This window comes from Accipiter gentilis, chromosome 2, assembly GCF_929443795.1.
Source record: "Accipiter gentilis chromosome 2, bAccGen1.1, whole genome shotgun sequence".
NCBI classification, from domain to species: Eukaryota; Metazoa; Chordata; class Aves; order Accipitriformes; family Accipitridae; genus Astur; species Astur gentilis.
This window is the reverse complement of record NC_064881.1, coordinates 17,647,528-17,667,950: the sequence shown is the minus strand read 5'-3', so window position 1 is coordinate 17,667,950 and position 20,423 is coordinate 17,647,528. Positions and strand designations below refer to the sequence as shown.

The window sequence follows — 20,423 nt, the reverse complement described above, 5'->3', positions numbered from 1 at the left end:
TTACCTGTTTGCGCATGACATCTGTAGCTTGCATGATATAGCGAGGAGGTAGCCCATGGCTCCGAGCCAGAATGATTGCCTGCTCCAGGGTAACACTCAGAGTGCAGCTGCAATGGAAGATAGAAGTCAGCTATATGCTAGCAGTGATTTCCTTAAAATAATTGCTTTTAGATCAAATATCTTTTTTTAAAAAAAGCTACAAATAGAAAGATTACTTAGTAGATCTGCCCCCCATCCCTCCCCCACCCATGCAGGCATTAGCCTGAACATTAAAATGTTTCTTAAGTAGAAAGATTTTGAGTGTAACAAGTGTTCATGCTGACTTACAACCAAATGCATTTGCCTTGTTTTGCTGTTGTTTAAAAAAAACCCACAAAAACAATAAAAACCACAACCCAACTATGGCTTAGCAAGCGCATGAGAGAGCGACAACCCAAGGAGAGGAATTTTTTTGTAATTGTATAAATCCCTTTCCAGGTGGTTTCTGCACATGTGATCTCTCACCCACCACCATTAATGCAGACCCTAGCTTTAGTACCAGGATCCTGACATCTTGCCATTAATTTAGCTTGGCTATTCTCATGGCACATTAGTGCAGTTCAGTCCAAAATTAAGAGACGTTTAGCCCTTTCAAAAAAGTAAATAAATAAATAGAGCATTCCTTCAAATAAACTGTCCTCTCCTACTTTGCCAATCTTTTTTCAAGTAAACACTTGAGGACAAAAACTGATCATGGTACCACATCCTAATGAAAAGGCTGTAATTGCTTTGTCAGAGCAACCAGGGAAGTTTCAGAGCTAAAGATCTTGCTGTAGGAAAACCTGTCATCAAACCAGACAAGAACTAGCAGGGAAAGTCATTCTGGACATGCCATCTGATTTCAGTTGTCATGGTGAGGACAAGGACAAATAGTTGGTTTCTTATACAATCAAGAACAAAGCTGTAGAAGACTCACAGATAAAGGCAACAAAACTGAGTAGAAACAGGTACTTTTTGGAAGGCATAACATGTATGAGAGCTGCTATCATCCAAGAGGGGAGAGTGGCTCCATTCTGCACCAGCAAGCTGCTTGATGATTTTTCTGTTCACAGCTGAAGTATTGCAATAATCAAATCTCTTCAACCAGAAAGATGAGGTGTACAGAAAATGATCCTACCTCAGCAGAACCTGACAAAAGCTGCATATTTCAAGTTCAAATAATAAAACTAAGACACATGGTTAAAATATACTTTTGAGTAGCCTTTGTTCAAAATCCTGACCAAAAGATTCTGCATAGTTTATATTATGCACACAGAACAGACAATATGTTTCAATCAAACACTCATCTTGCTGAGCAGAAGATCTGTAGGAGGAAGAATGTGTCTGCACTTATTTTCTTACTGAACCCTCCCCACCGACACATTTTAAATACCACTTAAGTAAATTTATGGACTGTAAAAAGTTTCACAGTAGTGAGTGTATAAGATACTAAATTTGATCTGTAGCTTTATTAATGGCCTTTCATTAAAAATTTAAACTAAGTGATTTTCCTTGGTAATGAAGTAAATTTTATTCCCCAGTTTTTTGTATGCACTGACCTCAGAGTTAACCTGAAGCAAAAACCTATTGATCTTTTGTGTTGTATGTTCGATTAAGGTGCATAATAGTTAAATATTAGACTAGAAATTATAAGCACTGTGTTTTCATCTTGTCTTTGAAAAGTGAAATATTGCCCAAATAAAGTACATGCTTGTAATATTTGCCAGCACCAAAATCTGAACATCTAACCTTCAAGACCAGACTGCAAAGGAAGCTTTGTCTCATTGACAATGGGGAAAAAGCAAGCGTATCTGAAATCTAATTTGACAGGTGTAATCTAAGCCAGAGAAAAAGGGTAAAAAGTCTCTCTCTAGGTATAATAGAGGTTAATGGGCTCACAGTACAGCTTTCGACCAACCAGTTACTAAGCCAATTTTCCCATAATTCCCATCTTCCTGGAACACAAAAGTCTGAAAGAACAGAAAAATCATATTCCGCATGCGTGACATCAAAACTAACAAAAGAACCTCCTAAATGATGGTCAGCTTGAAGAATTAGGTGCAAACACTAATCTTGTGATTGGAAAAGACTGCCAAACTGCTCCCTATCCAAAACCTGACGAAATGGCTGGTGATCATGGACGTTATGAGCCATCTACATTTTGACGGTGCCAACCATGATTGAGAAAATAAGGCTGCCAGATGTGTAGATAAAGACATAACCACAGTGGGAAAAGCAGACACAAAGAGTAAAATAGCATAATGAAGATTTCTTTAATAAGCTACTATGGAGGTAGGCAACAACTACAGTACAGTCCTGAAGCACATAGGCTAAAATTGAAGATCTCACCTCAAGTCAAAAAAGAATAGTAATTCTAAGGATAATATTTTTAACATATCCTTGGAAATTAGTAGTGAAGACACTCAAGATGACAGCAGCGATGACATTAACTATTATCACACCTCTTTAATAAAACATTTTACATTCGAAGTGAAGTCCTACAGTAATAGTGGTTAGATGCATCCACTGTTTCTTTTAAAAAACATTCTTACTTGTTAACGTATGTTAAAAAATGTTAAAATAGCATCAGTGGCATGATTGCATTTCAATATACTATTTCATTAGAGATGCAATTCAGTATCGCTGTGTTCCTCTTAAGGCATGTAAAAGGTCTGATGAATGGTAGAATTAAATATAAATTATTGGATATGGCTTTTGTCATGTGATTATGAAATAATTACTACTTTCTAAATATGAAAACCAATGACACTCAAATAGCTTCATTTTGGTTGAATACTGAATCAATGAGATGGCATCCTCTAATAAAATTGATATATAAACCTTCCATGGTGCTATGCTGAACTGGCTCACTAGTAAACATGTATTTACATGCTGGTGCTCTCTCGCAGCTCTTCAAATACAGTTTTTTAATTCCTACGTATCCATTATCACAAATCAAACTGCCCTGGAAACCAGCTGTGAAAGAAACAAATGCACACACAAAACATCGGATGGTAACAGGGAAAAGTCATAACTGGAAGTACCTCAGCAATACGGCTGCTAAGCACAGAGAGATAAAGCAAATGCAAATTTAAACAAATACAACTTGTACACTTTTATGAAACAATATGAAAGCTGGGAATTCCTCATATGGTAAGACCGTTCCGGTGGTCTGAGCAAGGTTCAATATCAAGGACTGTCAGCAAATATGTGCAATATGTAATATCTACCCTTCTCCCCCATTTTGAGAGCTGATAAGCAGATGGTATTAAAGTTTACAAAGCAATTTGGAAGCAGTTCTGACCACCAAAAGTATCTGGTCATTTGGATGCAATCAGTCCAGATAAACCAAACAAAACAAACTCCTTCCATGCTCTCATAACATTTTGTTATGGGAAGCATAAATCCCAAATCCATATATTTTACAGTGTAAACAAATAAAAATCTGTTCTCACTCCCTCTCTTTTCCTCTCATCCCTTCTTTTACGCCAGAACAACAAAAGACACAAATTCATCATCTCAGAATTTATGTCAGTTAGAATCACAAATTACCTGCCTTGACAGATTACAGCAGCAAGGCAGCACAGACATTTGGCTTTCCCAGAACAACTGCGCTGAGAATTCCTCACTTCACCCATTTGGTTTCCAAGAAACAGAAGGGGCTGCAGCTGCTCCCAGCCCCTGCTATCCCCAGTCTCCCATCAGTCATGACAGTATTGATGTGAAGATTAAATACACACTTTCAAACATCTTCTGTATCAGACCATCCTGAACAAAAGAGGTTAAATCATTTTCTGTCATCAATAGTCTATTTGTTTCTGACTGGATGTGAGTTTTACTAAAAGGGCTGCAAATTGGCTAGATAGACAAACATCTACACTGAAATATGGAGCTGTTAAAGAAGAAAACAGATTGAAATTTTCTAAGAAATTGATTATTTCGTGACAGCTTGTTTAATGTCACCTGAAAGGAAAAATAATTTGAGTTCATGTACACTACCTACAGAGCTGCCACTCAGCACACTGTGTATCTATGTTACCAGAGTAAAAAGAATCTAAATCATTCAGTTCATTCTCAGGTTTCAATTAGGATTCCAGCCATCCTACATCCAAAGATGCATCAAAATATCCCTTAGAAAAATGCCCTGAATAGAGAAGATGAGGTGAAACAAATTGGTTTAGTAGTTACCACAGTCAGAGATGTCGAAATGAATTATGTTCTGGTTATGTGAATAGGAAAAAAATATGAAAAGGATGCATGTATGCTTAGTCTACTTAAAATCTAAGGTTTCTACTCAACATGTAATTTAATGCCAATGTTATTATTTTAATTACTTTTCCTTCCATACATCATAAACTAATCATACCTACATTTGACCACCTTTTAAACCAATTAAATGTGAAGTACTCACTTGTTTCTGCTGTCATTTAACTTAATGCTTATAGAGCTGCTATTATTTATGTCAGTGTATGCAGCAATTAAAAACTTAGTACTAAAGTAAGTCACTTTGGGGTAAACATTTTTGGGGGTATTTCTCTATAATTACTAGTGACAGCTGGGTAGTATATATTCATTCTGGTGAGTAACCCAAAGAAGAAAATAATCCATGACAAGCCTAAAAAGGAGGGAAAATGTTGTTCAGGACTATAAGAAATAAGCATAAAAACTATAGACAGGCCTAACTCAAGACTCTCCCACAATTTCTAAACTGTTCTCATTGTGGAATATGTCTCTATGCAAGTAAAACTGAAGTCTGCATTCTCTGTGCCCATATACTGAAACTCTGCTGAACAAAATTTCATTTTGCAGACACAGGGAAGTTGGGCCTACCAATAGGTATTAGAGAGAAAATGAGCATGAAGTTCGTACAATATTGTATTTTACAATTACAATAAATCTCTACTGGAGTTCAGGACTTAGGTTCAGTCCCTTTATGAATCTTTGTGAAGCCAAGCTGTTCCCAGTGTGGAAAGAGCCCTACTTTAAAGACCACTACTTTAAAATCAGCCTTGGATTGAACCCATCCACTGAAGTATAGGCCAAAACTTGCGTTATTTTTGCCAACATATAGAAAGCCATTACATTGCAAGTGAAATATATTTATTCCATTATAAAGGTTCAGTAATCATAAACAATGCTTCAAAAAGTAACTGTGGAAGATATTACATACAACACACAGAAATGGGTAGTCCACGGTTAAGGGGACTTCTGCCTTCTAGCCATTAAGCATCAGCATGCACAGGTTTCCTTCACAAGAGGCACCACTGTGATTACGTAGTTGTACAAACCTCAAAATACATCTATCCCAACTCCCTTATCAGGCATACATCCACCATCCCACAACAGGATAACCCAGCTCTACCAGGTATTTTCAAACACAATCTACCAACAGTTTTCTGACTTGCTGAAGTAGATGGCATGAACTTACCAAGCTAGAGAATCAGTCTTGGGAGGTAAGTATACATTAGCCATATTTCAGACCTAACCTTGGTTAATGACTTCTTTTGTAGTTTACAAATATGGTTTTAATCAGGTTTATTAGATTCAATATCAGTAATTTTTAATCCTGAAGCATGAAGCATGCAGTAGGTAATAATGATTTTTTTTCCTGTAGTTTATTTGGAAGATTACTATCATCCAATCTATTTCCAGAAAAAAAATATGACTACCTTTTTCAAAACAGAGAGTTTTTCAAAGAATAATGAAAAGAAAGAAAGAAAGAAAGAAAAGGATAACTTTTCAGCACGTATCTTCTGTCAGTGTTAAAAAACTGCACAGTTCTTCCTGTTAAGATCTTGCCACCTTTAATCAACTGCAAATGTTGCAAGGAGGTACTTCCACCATTAAATATTGTTTGTTTGATGAAAAGAACAGCATTTCCAAAAGATTCAAAGTATCCCATGCCTTCTGTTTGTTCATTCTCAGTCATATTTGCAAAAACAAACAAAAAATCTAAAGTCAACTGTAAACCCAGCTTCAGCCATTATCTCTTGTTCTGTACAGAAAGTCTTTCACATTAAAGGCTTCTTCCCATGTAAGCAGGCAAGTAAATCTGCTGGAAAATTCCAATTTACTTCCTGTCTTGTAATAGTTCAGGTTATTCACCCAAGTCTCTTCCATCTCAAAAATTAAAAAATATTTGGATAAGGTTTTAATTTTAGATTATTTGAGAGGATCTATTCTATTTCTGTTGTAATGTAGCAGTTTTTTTAAGGAAGAATCAGATTCTCCCAAAGGCCTGGACTGCAGATAAGGCAATACTGCAGGAACTGAAGCATGAGAGGATGATTCTACAGAGCACAGTGATTGAGTTTTGTGTCAACCTTGCTACTAAATGTCCATAATGTTAAAAGAAAGCCACACAGAAAAAAAAGAACACCTTGAAATCCATACTAGTAACAACTTAGATCCATCTTATCTGTCTCAGTGCATTTTATGAACTTCTTTGCATTTTCAGATTGCATTTTAAATGAAATAGTCTCAGAATTTAAAGCCTGCAAGAGAACTCTAAGACTACAGTCCTTCATGTGTTAGAGATAACAAAGCAAAAATGTACCAGATTGCCTATGAACAGCAAATACAGATCAAAATAAAATGATCATCATCACTGTAGAAACAACCTATTTGTGCTAAATGCCTTGTTTATTTTGCCTTAAGATAAATTCTCACATATTTCACAGTTATGTAACTGTATTCAAATAGTAACCAGCACAGAATGAAGTACTCTACTATCCTAAATTATTTTATGAAAGCTTTGTGTATGCCTCAGTAGGTATCACAAAAATGCACTAACTGTAGACAGACATAACAAACTGCCATTTAAAAAGTAGAAGGGAATCTTGACCAAATGAGAAGGTAGCAGGACTAACAGTACAGTATAGACCAGAAGGCTGGAGTAGAGCAAGGATGTTTTTCAGCCTGTGCTGACCTGCCTCCTGAAAGTAGTCCCATCGATCCCAGAAAGCCTTCTTACTGTGGAGCTAATAGCCAGCCTAAATACAGCTGCAAAACTTCAAGGAGACTTCTTTTTTGTAGCACACAGTCATTGAGCTCAAAACTGAATTCCTACAGAAAAATTTCTAAAATAATCTAAAAGGAAGAATTCTTACAATAGAATGTCTAAAATATAAATTCAGAGCACCTATTTTTCACCTTGTTTCATTTGATTCACAGAAAGGCAGCTGGCCATGACACACAGCTTATGGTGTTATCTGCTTTCCTATGTGGAAGATGGAGCAGGTTTAGCTGAATTGCAGGAGCTGTGCCAGCTACAGGAGACAGCATAATCAAGCCTTGGCAAAACCTGCCTCATCATTCAGCTGAGTGTCTGCCAGCCAGAACCCCACTGCTTGAAGGATGGTAACACTAGGGAGAGACTTTCTGGAGGGGAAATTAAAATTCAGAAAAGTAAATTAGACAGTGATTTTTCTGGGGTTCATCAAGATTATAAAAGACTTCTTTTCTCTTGATCCTCCAGGAAATGCAAAATTTTAAATAAACTTGGGATTTGTTTCATTTGGATGCTTTAAATTATGCCTCTGAGCCTGTAAGGCCCATGGTCCCTGAATAGACTTCCGCAGCTGCTGCACCTAATTTCATTTTGGCATAGAAAGGGGCTAGGACATGTCTGTGCAGTGCAGCCTCGCTCTTCTCCCTCAAGCAGGAGCTAGCATCACGATTCAATAAAATTTAAAAGTGCCTTTCATCACCTACATTTATACAGAGTGATTGCAACTTCAAACAGAATGAATATAAGTAAAGAAAGCAGAGCATTGTTTACAGGGTGACAGCTGATTGGCAGGCAGAAATATAATTATGGATAATAAAAAAGGGAAAATAGAACTGCAAACTATTGATTTCTTGGACTAATTTAGACCTCTGTTCCTGATGTTCATCAACAAGGCATGTTCACTTATGATAATCCAAGGGGAGTTTGTAGTATTCACATGTCACTTAGGACAGTGAAGGTTATTTTTCCCCATCCTTGCTTTTCTGATGATCAAAATATATTTGAAAAGAACTGCTGTCTGAAATAGATAGAGGATTTCAGGCTCTAATGTAAATTGGTAAACATATTGTCATAATAAAAATCAAAGCAAAGCAATCACCAGCAATTCAAAATCCCCAGCATTATCTTGGATATAGGGATGAAAATACGAACTCTGTCAAGCTGGTTTAGCCTAGTGCAGTGTAAAAAGCAATTTAATATGGATCACAGAGAAGTCAGAAACCAAGACACTGCTGATCCAGAGATCAGCAATCACTGTCAAAGCAGACAAAGCTGCTGTTTCATAGTTCTTGGCCTCTTCTGCATAGGACTGCCACCCAGCACCTCCCTCCCAAGCTATCTGGGATTCAATTCTGGTTAGTAGGAGGGGTGGCAGAACACCCCCTCTCACCCCCTGTCAATCCATGACACCTAGGTTGAGAAAACATAGAAAGGACTTTCCAGTCAGTTCAGTAAGAGACAGATAAATTGAGTGACGGAAGGTTCATATATATTTTGTTTGAAGTGTATTAAATACATCTACATTCTGACAGATTAATGGTTTGCTCAGTTCCCACTCCCCATAAACAAAATAGAGATGCTGACCATCGGAGCACCCTGTACACTTCCACACTCTCAGATGTTCTCTCCCATTAGAGACCAATCATAGAAATTAGGCTAAAATGAGGGGGGCGGGGGGAGTGGTTAAAAGGAAGCGTACAGGAAACTTGCTCTGAGTTGATTGTTCTTCATTTTTAAGATGGCAAGACTGAAGTGAAGAATATACTTTCAAAGTTTAACCTGCAAAGACAATTCACATCTTTCCCCCATCTGCTTGCCTAGTAGCATCTGTAGATAATACCAATTTTCAACTCATTTAATATCCGTAGCATAGTGTTAAAAAACAGTCATGAGTCCTTGGTCTGGGCCTACAAAGTGTGGATTTCTGCAGCTGATTGCAATCAAACACTTCACAGCATTTAGTTTCTAAGAACACAGAAGGCCAGATACACTGCTGAATACAACCAGAGATAAATATCCTCTCTTACTAACAATCAGTAGCTTCAACTCTAAAGAACTAACTTACAACTTAAAGAGCACTATTTTGCAAGATTATCTGCCCTGATTAAATAATATCCAACAAACAGAAGAATTAAGCCTTCAAGATTGCAGGCAACAAGCAAAATCATCTATGTCTATGGGACTCTCACATCTAGAATCTTACTCTTCCCTCTTCTGTGCTCTTCACAGGATTTCATGGTGCTGCAAAACAGTCTCACTCTGCAGAGCAGGAAGGGGAGTAGGTTCACAAAACCAAAGCAGAATTTAGCAGTAGAAATGTCAGGGGAAAAAAATTCACCCAGCAGGCCGACTAGAGTCAAAACAGGCTTTCTATCTGGGCAAAGGCAATTTCAGAGTGCCAAAAAGCAGAGCACACTTAGTGCTGGATTGTAGCGATGTGGCCTAGGGAGGCCAGAAAGAGAAAACAGCACATGAAGGGACTTATATGACTTCACAATCAAAGGAAAAACTTCTTCATCCATCCAGTTTGTATGCACAATAGCAACTTCAGGAAACTGGTGTTAAAAAAACCTTCCTCAACTTTTACCACATCAAAAAATAATAGCACAAGAATCCCTTCTAGTCTCTAAATACATGAGTTTTCTTCTGAACTTTTAGAAATTCAGGACAAAAACTCTTTGAGTACATATAAAATCTTAGGTAATACATTCCTTTTTCCTGGAGGGCTTATCTTAAAATGTCTCTGATAATGCGAAGAGTTGATGTTTCTTTCTCTGAACAGATGGTAGCCACAAAGGCAGTATTAATACACAAATGAAGTAACAGTATCTTCTACAAAAGCTCAGATGGACTCGCTGTAAAGCAGAACTAGTAACGCTTTAGAGAAAAGTGGTTTGTACCTTTACGTAAATAGGTGGTCTTGAATCCTCTAATGTTTAGATGGAAACTCACACCTAACACATTTAAATCCCATTCCCATTGCTCATAATATAGTCCTGAAATCCAATATGTTGGTTTTCTAGTATTTTGTGGGTTTTTAAATATCCTTAATGTCCTGGTTTCAGCTGGGATGGAGTTAACTGTCTTCCTAGTAGCTGGTACAGTGCTATGTTTTGAGTTCAGTATGCGAAGAATGTTGATAACACTGATGTTTTCAGTTGGTGCTCAGTAGTGTTTAGACTATAGTCAAGGATTTTTCAGCTTCTCATGCCCAGCCAGGGCACAAGAAGTTGGCACAGGACACAACCAGGGCACCTGACCCAAACTGGCCAAAGGGGTACTCCATACCATGGGACGTCCCATCTAGTATAGGAACTGGGAAGTAGGGGGCAGGGAATCACCACTCGGGGACTAGCTGGGTGTCAGTCAGTGGGTGGTGAGCTATTGCCCTGCACATCATTTGTACATTCCAATCCTTTTATTACTACTGTTGTCATTTTATTAGTGATATCATTATCATTATTAGTTTCTTCTTTTCTGTTCTATTAAACCATTCTTATCTCAACCCAGGAGTTTTACTTCTTTTTCCCGATTTTCTCCCCCATCCCACTGGATGGGGGGGAGTGAGTGAGCAGCTGCGTGGTGCTTAGTTGCTGGCTGGGGTTAAACCACGACATTTAAATATATATTTAATAGTTTATACCTTTGAATCGGCCCTAGTTTTGAGCAGAAATCTGATGAATAATTTCTTTTCATCTAAGAACAGCTCACATTCAGAATCAAACATACCACCTCTTATTCACTCATTGAATTATTCTGAATAATTTGTGACCCACACACTGTGGGGTAATACTTTATTGGGATTATTAAAGTTGCTCTGACTTTATTCTTAAACTATAAGTTTTTGGCACAAATATACTGGCAAATTCAGAACATAATCCATGAAATCATGATGAAAGCTGGAGGTACTCTTTTTCAGCTTTATAAAAAAATGGCAGAATTAAACCCAAAGCCTTTTCTGATCATGTGGGACATGAAACTGAAACCAAGATAAAGAGCCAGAGAAAAGCTGTATAGCTTCATGGCCTTCTGAAATGACAAATTCATGGCAGTCCATGCTATATAGCATTTCCATTTTCATCTGATACAGTGACTAGTGTTAAATAATAGTCTTTTTCTGTTATTGCCTAAAATCAAGTATAGTATACAGCATGTTAAATACACTTGTATCATTGATGGAAAGTAATACAAATAGTCTGTTGCAAACTGTGTTAAAAGAAATGGCAAGCACTGTTTTAATACAACTTGTGTTGGATACATATGGAGCTTTTCCTTGTTTTCATGCCTGATAATCTGCATTGCAGCTATGTTGCCTTTTTTTCTTTTTGCCTCCTCAGAGCACTTTCAAACAAAGGACATTACTTAAAACGAGGAGAAAGTAACACTCATTCTAACACAATATACTGGTAACCAATTCTGCTAAAATAAGGGCTTGCATAGATCATAAACTAAGGAGCATATTTTTAACATATCGCTACCTGTAATCTACAGTCTGGAATTCTTATAAAAAGAGCAGATGTTTAGCTCTTTTTTAGCTCAGATTCTTGGTTATGTTTGGGGTTTTTGTTTGTTGGGGCTTTTCCCCCCTCTCCAATTGTAGTCTTTGCTTTTTTGGTATAATGTACAGAAAAACTGTAATCTGCCCAGCTGGAACGTAAACATATCACTGCCTTTGATGAATATCATTAAGTATGAGACAGCTGTATCATGACGCTATTGTCATACATACATTTCTATTAAAATCTCTTAGTGTTGATGACAAAGATCTGTTGATTATAGCTTAGTTCATTTTTTTGATGTTGTATTAATGACACCAATTGTTCTACAGGCTGAACTAGTTGTCATAAGGCACACCTGCAAAAATGCTATCTCTTCTGTTTCTTATTCTTTCCTTGAAACAACTTCTACTACAATTCCCCCTAGCTTACAAAGCAAATACAAATTTCAGCATTTCTTGCCTGTATTAAGAGTTCAATATAGTAGGTGTTATTCACCTAGGAAACCTTCCTTTTTCTGCTTTAGCAATTAAGATTTCTGCCTTTTTCTGACTTGAATGAGGAACAATCCATTACAACCGCATAAACCAAAATCATACTGCTCATTTCTGTCAATCACTGCAGATACAATTCTAGATTTTCACTACAAATCTTTCAAGTGTATTAGATATTTAGTCTAAGATGCGAGATATTTAGTGTAAGACCTCTCTATAAATAAAAAGCAGCAGTCTCCAACTTGCAATGACTGACTTAAAGAAAGGGAGAAAAAGAAATTGTCATACCGGTGAACTCCACTGTTGCACATAATGATGTGACAAGCTCCAAGCCTGCTACAGAGTTCGGAAGACACTGAAAGCAATCCAACTCCAGATGCACTGCACGCAGTGTATGCACAAGCAGCAGTGCGCTTAGATCGGATAAAGGACCCTATCAGTCGGTAAAGTTCATCCAAGCAATTGAGAGGCCTCATCAGCTGCAAGAAAGGAAGAGAGAGAGAGATTTAAATATTTGCTACTGCGAGCACAAGAAATGCTCTTTTAGAGTAGGTCATCACAGATGCAGATGGAACAGCAGGGCTGGCTGAGAAAGCCGAAGCCAAATTCCATAACACAAACACAGAGCACACAGTCTTCTGTTACATGACCTATGACAACTTTTTCAAACTTTTAAATTCTTACCGTCACTGACTGTTTCATTCCCAGTCCTGCCTACAGAAGTGTTTTTCAATTCAATAGACTGAATAGACTCATCAGTGCGATTTCCATTAATGGTATTGTAAAAGAAGGGGAGCCATGAAGAGGCAACCTACAACTGTACGCATATACAGGAGGGATGCCAAGACTGGTTAATTGACTCGCTGAGAAAATCAGCTTATAATTAAGACAACACTGTCCTTTATTTATGCAAATGTCTAGTTCCTAATCCTGACTAACAACATGGAAAAATAAAAATGAACAGAAATTACAAAAACACACTAGAAAACAAGAACAGTTAACTTTGTAGCAGGACTTAAAATAACCTCGGCATTACCATATGGAAAATAAATGATCCACCTAGTAAGGAAGGCAGCTCCAAGTGGAAGGCTCCTCTCAGAAAAGAAACTTTCAAGAGTGGTCTAACAATGCAAAACATCATCTCATGGTTCTTTGTGTAAAGGAGACGTTCACAAGACAGTTTTGCACACCTCCTAACTCCAAATTCCCTATTCTCTTTATTCCAGAAACACCTAAAGGTTCCAACAAACTTCCCCGCTACTCAAAGAATGAATCTTTTGAAAGACAGATCCATTCCCTAAAGGCAGTTTTAACTAATTAGGGAAATGGCAGCCTCACTTGCTCCTATATGAAGGTTACTTCATTGGAAAGCAGAAAGGTCAAGTAAATCAATTATAACAACCAGCATGTTTAAACCTGGGCACAAATAGATTTAACTTGGTTTAGGTCCTATTGGTTTAACTTGCACCCATTTAAATTGATTTTAGCTGGTGCTGTTTACTAATGCAGAGCTATGGACAACAGAGCAAAAGGCTTACCCACAAACAGATCATGCACTCACTCACAGCTTGCTCCAATTGTAAAATAAATGCATTAGCTTAACCTAGCATCCCTTGGTCAGATCTGGATTATGAGATGCTTTTACCTTGCCCTTGAAGGTTTCACTGAAATAGATAGGGAACAGTTTTAGTCTGCTGCACCTGTGACTGCTTAGAAAGTTAAGTTGCTGACTCACTAGGGAAGGAGAGGCACAGGCACAGGTCCTCCTCACCTCCCATACGGTCCAGCATGCATCCAAGAAACAGGAACTATCAGTCTGTTAACACCCATGCTGGATGATACCAACAAAGTTTTAGTCTGTCATAGGGCTTAGGTGATGATCGCTGTATTTCTCAAGCCATAGTAGCTCAATCGCTTTTGAAGTCAGTGTAGGCAAGACCCTAGAAACTTCTTTTTTCCCTGCTATCAGGCTGCAATATGGTCATTAACTCTCCAATAACAAGAGAGAGCACTAAATGAATTTTCATAGACCCTGGGATCTCTCAGTCACAGAGGTTTAAAGACAAATGAAGGCATCTGAAGAAAGCCCAAATGAGGAGGTTCAGAAGAAAGCCTTCTGAGCAGGATGCTGAAGGAGCATTTAATTTGGAACAGCGCTTCCAGTTTTCACAACAACAAATTTCTGCCTGCACCTGCTCTCCCCCCACCCTATCCTTCCACCCCCCACATGGTCCTGGAGCAATTGCATTGCTCTGAAAGCACAGTGAAAAAGGGAAGTTATGGTTCCCCTTCTCCAGCTGAAGCCCTCCAGCCATCTTTTGATACAGAACCACATGGCATCGCATGCCCCTAAAACACAGGTGGGACAAAATGCTGAAAGAGAGCTCCTCCTTTCCCTGCCTGCCCCCCATCCCCAGCTTTAAATAATTCAATTTTTCGATGGAATTAAGAAAGCCTCAGAAAAGGATTACAATAACAGTGTGTAACATGCAAAGTTTAATTAGGCACTTAACATTTTTATTTACCTTATCTATATAAGCTGCTTTAGATGTTGAATTTGGAGGCAAGTTTGACTTGTCCAGGTAGAATGCCCTGAAAGAACAAACAGAGTAAGGCAAAAATTGTTATTTGTTTAAACTCCTGAACAAAATGTGACTAGTCTTAGACACCATCCTAAGGTTGGAATTTTTTTTTTAAATTTCATGCTAAGAGAGGATCAAGGAATAATACATGGCAAATAGGCATTATCACCCTTTCTTTTAAAGTAATGAGGAACACTTCTTATTCTGGAGACAAAAACTGTCCCTTTAGCCTTTGACAGTACAGTGCAAAATTTTAATGTCTAGTTAGTAGAAAAACTGGATCTGGAAGTGATTTTCACCAAAGCTATCCATGAAAAGGTTTGTGGCAACTGTCTAGATTTTAAAAGTGACTTTGGGAAACTTGGCATATAAACAGTGCCTGAGCCTCATGCACTACAAGCTTTTTTAATATTAGCTGTATATAACTGCAATAATATAAAACCAGAATCCCAAACATGAAACAGAGTACTGACAGAGGGAACACAGACAAGCTCACAATATAAAAAGAAACAAAAAGGCAAAAACCCTACAAGAGGCAAATATGCATCATACAAGCAAAATGGCATTTGCAATGTGTGCACTCATGCATGCATGTGCAAATAAAAAACAAACTGCCTTTGTTTGCAATTTCTGCACACTTCTTTGAAAATTAATTAGTGCATGAAAGGAAAAGCCGAAGAAAACTGTCATGTACCTGCACAACACAAATGTAATAGAGAAAACATACTTACTGTATCAGGTTTATATATTGTGTACTAAAGCTCATCAAACCACATTCTCCCAGTTCTTTCTATAACCTTTCACTTATCAATGAATAGTACCAGAAAAAGTTTCTATAAAACGGACAAATGAACGTGCACTGCTTTTAAACAGAAAGGTTGGCTAATTTCTGTGTGGCATAAAGGAGGCTGACATTTTGTACAGAGGGCTTCCATGCTATCCTTTGCTCCTAAAACAGGAAAACTTCTCTTATTCAACACCAGAAAGAAAGAGCTTTAGTAAAAAGCACACAGGAAGCATGGAGTTCTTCTGTCTCCTTCAACTCAGGAACCCTAGAGGAATCTTTTTCCTTCTACCTTATAAGCAAATTAATTGCTCACCACAGATGAGCTATCATTAAACAACTCATAGGCAGAGGAAATATCTTACATATCTCCATGATAAGATCCCAATTTCTCTGCCTCTGCAGCATCGCTTAAGAAAAAAAAAAATTGTCCCTGCCTATGGGAGAAGGGTTGGACTAGATGATCTTTAAAAGTCTCTTCCAACGTACACCATTCTGTGATTCTCTGATCACAAAACTCATTCTGCTGGTTGAAAAGCTCATAAAACCTGCTGGGGCAGCTGAAAACAGAAACACCTGGTAGGCTTCCTTGCCTGGATGAGGCATCCAGTAAGAACCAGGCAACAGCGACCAGTGCAGCAATCCTGGCCAAGGTTAAAATAAAACAAAACAAGAAAAACCCCGCTGAGCTATGGATTGTGTAGGGAATAAAACATAGATTCTCCAGTGGAAACCTCAAGGTATCACTGATCCAGCTCCATCGCCTGTGCACATGGAGCAGACCTGACTAAAGGTCACAGCTGAGCCATGACCCAGGCTGGAACCATGGAGTGGGGTAACCAAATTTCAGTTGCAATAAAGCTGAAAATAAACACTGAAAAGAATGCATCCTGGCATCCTAACTCTCAAATGACAGGATCACCTGGATCCTCCAGTCATGAAAACATTGATTCATATAACATACATAGATAAAAATCATTCTCCTCCCCTTTTTATGGTTTTATCTGTGAAAGAAGTTATTCACATTGTTACACATTTGCAGGGGAGGGGTGCAGACTGCAGATTTGAATAGCCTTTTATTCTTCAATAACCTGGAATAACTGAAATGATAAAAAAATCCAGCCACCTTTAATTCTAGTCGATTTTTCTTCCTATAGCTTTGCAGTTTTGAAAAGCATCTTCTCCCAAAGGTAAGGCTTGAATTAATCCCCTCAGAAAGCACAGCAAAGCTAATCTAGTTCTGTTATTCCATTAAGCCTGTTGCATGATCCAGAATGTACTCTGTGTCAAAGGAAGCTGGAGACTATTGGAAGGAAAAGAGGTTTGCAGAGAAAATTACTCATAAATCACTTTGAGTGGCCACAGCACATAAAAGCTGCCTCAGCAGCAACAGACCAACCTTTTTCTTTGTTAGCAAAGCTAAAAAACAAAGCATCACCCTGTCATCCACTGAACATTATCAGGCTAAAAAAGTCTCTACTGTTTTTTCCCGCCATGCCACAGGAAAACCTGCCTCATTCAGAGTCTGTTCAGCACTCCCATGCTCTTTGGACTGTTATTTCAGCAAATTCAGCTGCATTAAATGAAACCAGAAACCAAATATAGAACAGTACACACATTAATGGAGTACATGGAAAATAATCAACTCAGGGTACAAAATGAAGCAACATGGATGCTAGAATGTGATATACAATTATAGGAATTACTCCATTAACTCAGTCAATTATTCATTAACCTAAAGAGCAAACAAAAATCAACTACACACAGCATTAATTTTAAATATCAAAATATCCTGTTATAAATTAAACTATCCCCCCCACAATCAGATAACACTTCCAGATGTTTCTCAAGTGCTTCATTTTTATTGCTTTTCATAAAAACTGTCTTCAGTATTTTACAGAACATGACAAACTGTGGACAGCATATAAATTTCCAAAGCACTTCACTTAATTACTAAATGCTTGTTAAGGTCCTTAATCATATTTTATGGGAAAAGTTAATGGCAATCTTGGCATGGTGCCCAATTTGGACAATATTTTCTAATGCATTTGAAATGAACAAGAATGAAATCATAGTTCTTTGTCTGCAAATGTGATGCTGGTTTTGCTTCTAAAAAAAACCTTAGAATTTCTCTAAGTTGCAGCAGAAAAGCCCTTCTTTAAAAAAAGGTAGAAAATCCAATAGGGATTAAAACTACAGGGGATTATTGCCATGCTCCACGTTCATAAGATATCCCCTATGTAACAATGTCAAATAACGGGACAAGTATTTCAGGGAAAACTTACACTGGAATGAGGTAACAAACATCTTAGGGTTCAAACAGAAAAATCTACCACAAGATGAATGCTTTCCGAAGATGTCTTCCCAGAACTTGAGTACAACAGAGATACAGAAGTATTGAGGTTTTCTCAGTGAAGCATTTTACAGGATACCCTCCAAAATTGACCCAGACATGTAAAATCCTGAAAATTTTAAATCTTGAAAACTGAACCCTAAGGAGGCTCCAAACCTCTAGAGACTCACATTCTTGAGTAACTTTGTACATGCAAGTAATTCAAGCAAAGCCAAGTTTCTAGTCTTATTATCATTTTGTTGTTCCAGGAAGCCCACAGGGTTATCCTAGATGTTGATCATCTTTTCTTTAGAATACAAGGATAGTAAAGAAGTGATTGGAGTGGGAGAGAGAGGAAGAGGGAAGGTAAAGGCAAGTTGGGGGCTCTGCTCTAGAAAGATTTTGCTTTGATGTTATAGCAGAGAGGAACTCAGTCTTTTATATTTTCTTCACCGCTGTGGCATACGTATAAATAAATTAATACTGACTTCAACAGAAGGATGGAAATATATTTTAATTCTACTTGATTTTCGATCCCTTGGAAACAAGATCATGTAGATAAGCATGCATCAGTACAGAGGTGCAGAGTCAGGAAGTGTTAAGTTCCCTAATTCTTTTCTTCAGCTGAAACTACAAAGCACATATTTATGACATAGATAAATAACATCTCTGGATATTTGCATATATATGCACACATAATTTTGTATTTCTTTAATAACAGTTCTATGTTCTGCCAACTGGTTGTTAACTATATAGGTGAGCATGAGTATAGCATGTATATTATATATATGTATACACACACATTTGGAAATACTTTTTTGTATATCTATATATAACATATATATTCAGTTGTTTCTGGAGTACAAAGTACCCACTGCAGAAAACAATTTGCTCACAGCAAACAAATTTAAGTGTTTTGCATGTTCTTTCCACTAAATGGTAAGTCTCAATAAATGATAAATTACCAAGTATATAATTACCCTCTCAGCCCATACTAAGACCTAGTGATTTTAAATGTGTCCTAACATCTGTGTCAGTGATACAGTGTCCTATGTACAGTGTCATTAGTAGTTACAGAAAGGTTTAATTATAACAAGAGAAAACCTTTATGACCGTATCACGATTTTAAATTCTCAAAGAACATACATAGTAATATTCTAACCTTTCACAACTATTGTGCAAACTGAAAGGCAGAACAGAAAATTTTAATACCATGTGGCTCTGAACTTGCCATGGGTAATTCATATCTCATGTGTAAGGAACTCAGTAAGCCCCTCCTTTGGACTTGGCACTGGTGAGCCACACCTTGAATACTGTGTTCAGTTTTGGGCCCCTCACTCCAAGAAAGACATTGAGGTGCTGGAGCGTGTCCAGAGAAGGGCAACCAAGTTGGTGAGGGGTCTGGAGCACAAGTCTTATGGGGAGCAGCTGAGGGAACTGGGGTTGTTTAGTCTGGAGAAGAGGAGGCTGAGGGGATGCCTTATCACTCTCTACAACTACCTGAAAGGAGGCCATAGCGAGGTGGGTGTTGGTCTCTTCTCCCAAGTAGCAAGTGATAGGATGAGAGGAAATGGCCTCAAGTTGTGCCAGGGGGTTTAGATTGGATATTAGGAAAAAATTCTTCACCAAAATGTTTGTCAAGCACTGGAACAGGCTGCCCAGGAAAGTGGTAGAGTCACCCTCCCTGGAGGTATTGAAAAGACTTGTAGATGTGGTGCTTAGGGACATGGCTTAGTGGTGGACTTGGTAGTGTGAGGTTAACAGTTGGACTCGATGATCTTAAGGGTCTTTTCCAACCTAAATGATTCTATGATTCCTGACTTACTCCAGGCACAAAGTAACAAACCAGCTGTTGTCAGTCTCTACTGTAAACGTAAGCAAGCAGAACTGTGGGAAACTGCAGTCTATGGGGAGGAAGATGTGACTGTAAGGTGAGACAAGCAAAATACACAGAGAAAAGAGGAGAATATTTAGATTTAGTTATGCACAGAAATACCTACACGTGGGGAGGGGTGTTAAGAAAATTTCAAGAAATGAAACTTAATAGCTTTCGTGGCAACTGTCTGCTTTAGTGGAGTAGCCTGGGAACATAGTCAGGACACAGACTTTCAACCCTGGAAAACCAAATGCCTAAGAAACTGGAATCTTAAACAGCACAGATGATTCTTCATAGCGCTCCTCATTTTCCTGCAAGCGTGCAGCACCTGGCTAAACTACTGGTCTCCCACCAATTTAATCCCTCTCCAGTCTGTGAAGAGGGGACATTGAGAAATTGGTGTTAGGATGAGTACAAGTACCTGAGGTGCAAACTGTGGAGGATGCTTGCAAAGGAACAGCCCTACTATCCCAGCAGGCACATCACAGCCCTACTCTCACACCTTTACAAACATACAAGCAGGGATCATAGAAACGTGAGCACAGAAATGTGAAGACAGAAAGCCATGGATGACAAAAAATGGAAAAAAACCCCATCTGCTCTATGTAACACTGCCCACTATTCACATGCTACATTTTACCCCCTATTTTTCCAGGAGTCTAGTCTCCAGCATCTCTACCTACTTCCAAGATCACTTGAAACCATCCTATTTGTGATGTTAAAGGGAAGTTCTTGGGCCGCAGACCAGTTACAGCTGCGTTCCTGCTTCTCCCGTCATCCAAACAGCCAAATCCACACTGAACCCATTAGTACTAACTAATTGCTTCCACAT

The 20,423-nt window shown here is 38.1% G+C and overlaps 1 protein-coding gene across 1 annotated transcript in view; it reads right to left on the bottom strand.

The window, feature by feature from the left end:
* PREX2 (phosphatidylinositol-3,4,5-trisphosphate dependent Rac exchange factor 2) overlaps positions 1–20,423 on the bottom strand; it is a 187,157-nt gene that overhangs the window by 13,290 nt on the left and 153,444 nt on the right. Inside the window, exons 37-39 of the mRNA XM_049825355.1 lie at positions 14,543–14,609; positions 12,306–12,496; positions 5–107 (exon numbers count right to left, since the gene is read on the bottom strand). Coding sequence (XP_049681312.1) covers positions 5–107; positions 12,306–12,496; positions 14,543–14,609 — 361 coding nt within the window. The remainder of the gene's footprint in view (positions 1–4; positions 108–12,305; positions 12,497–14,542; positions 14,610–20,423) is intronic.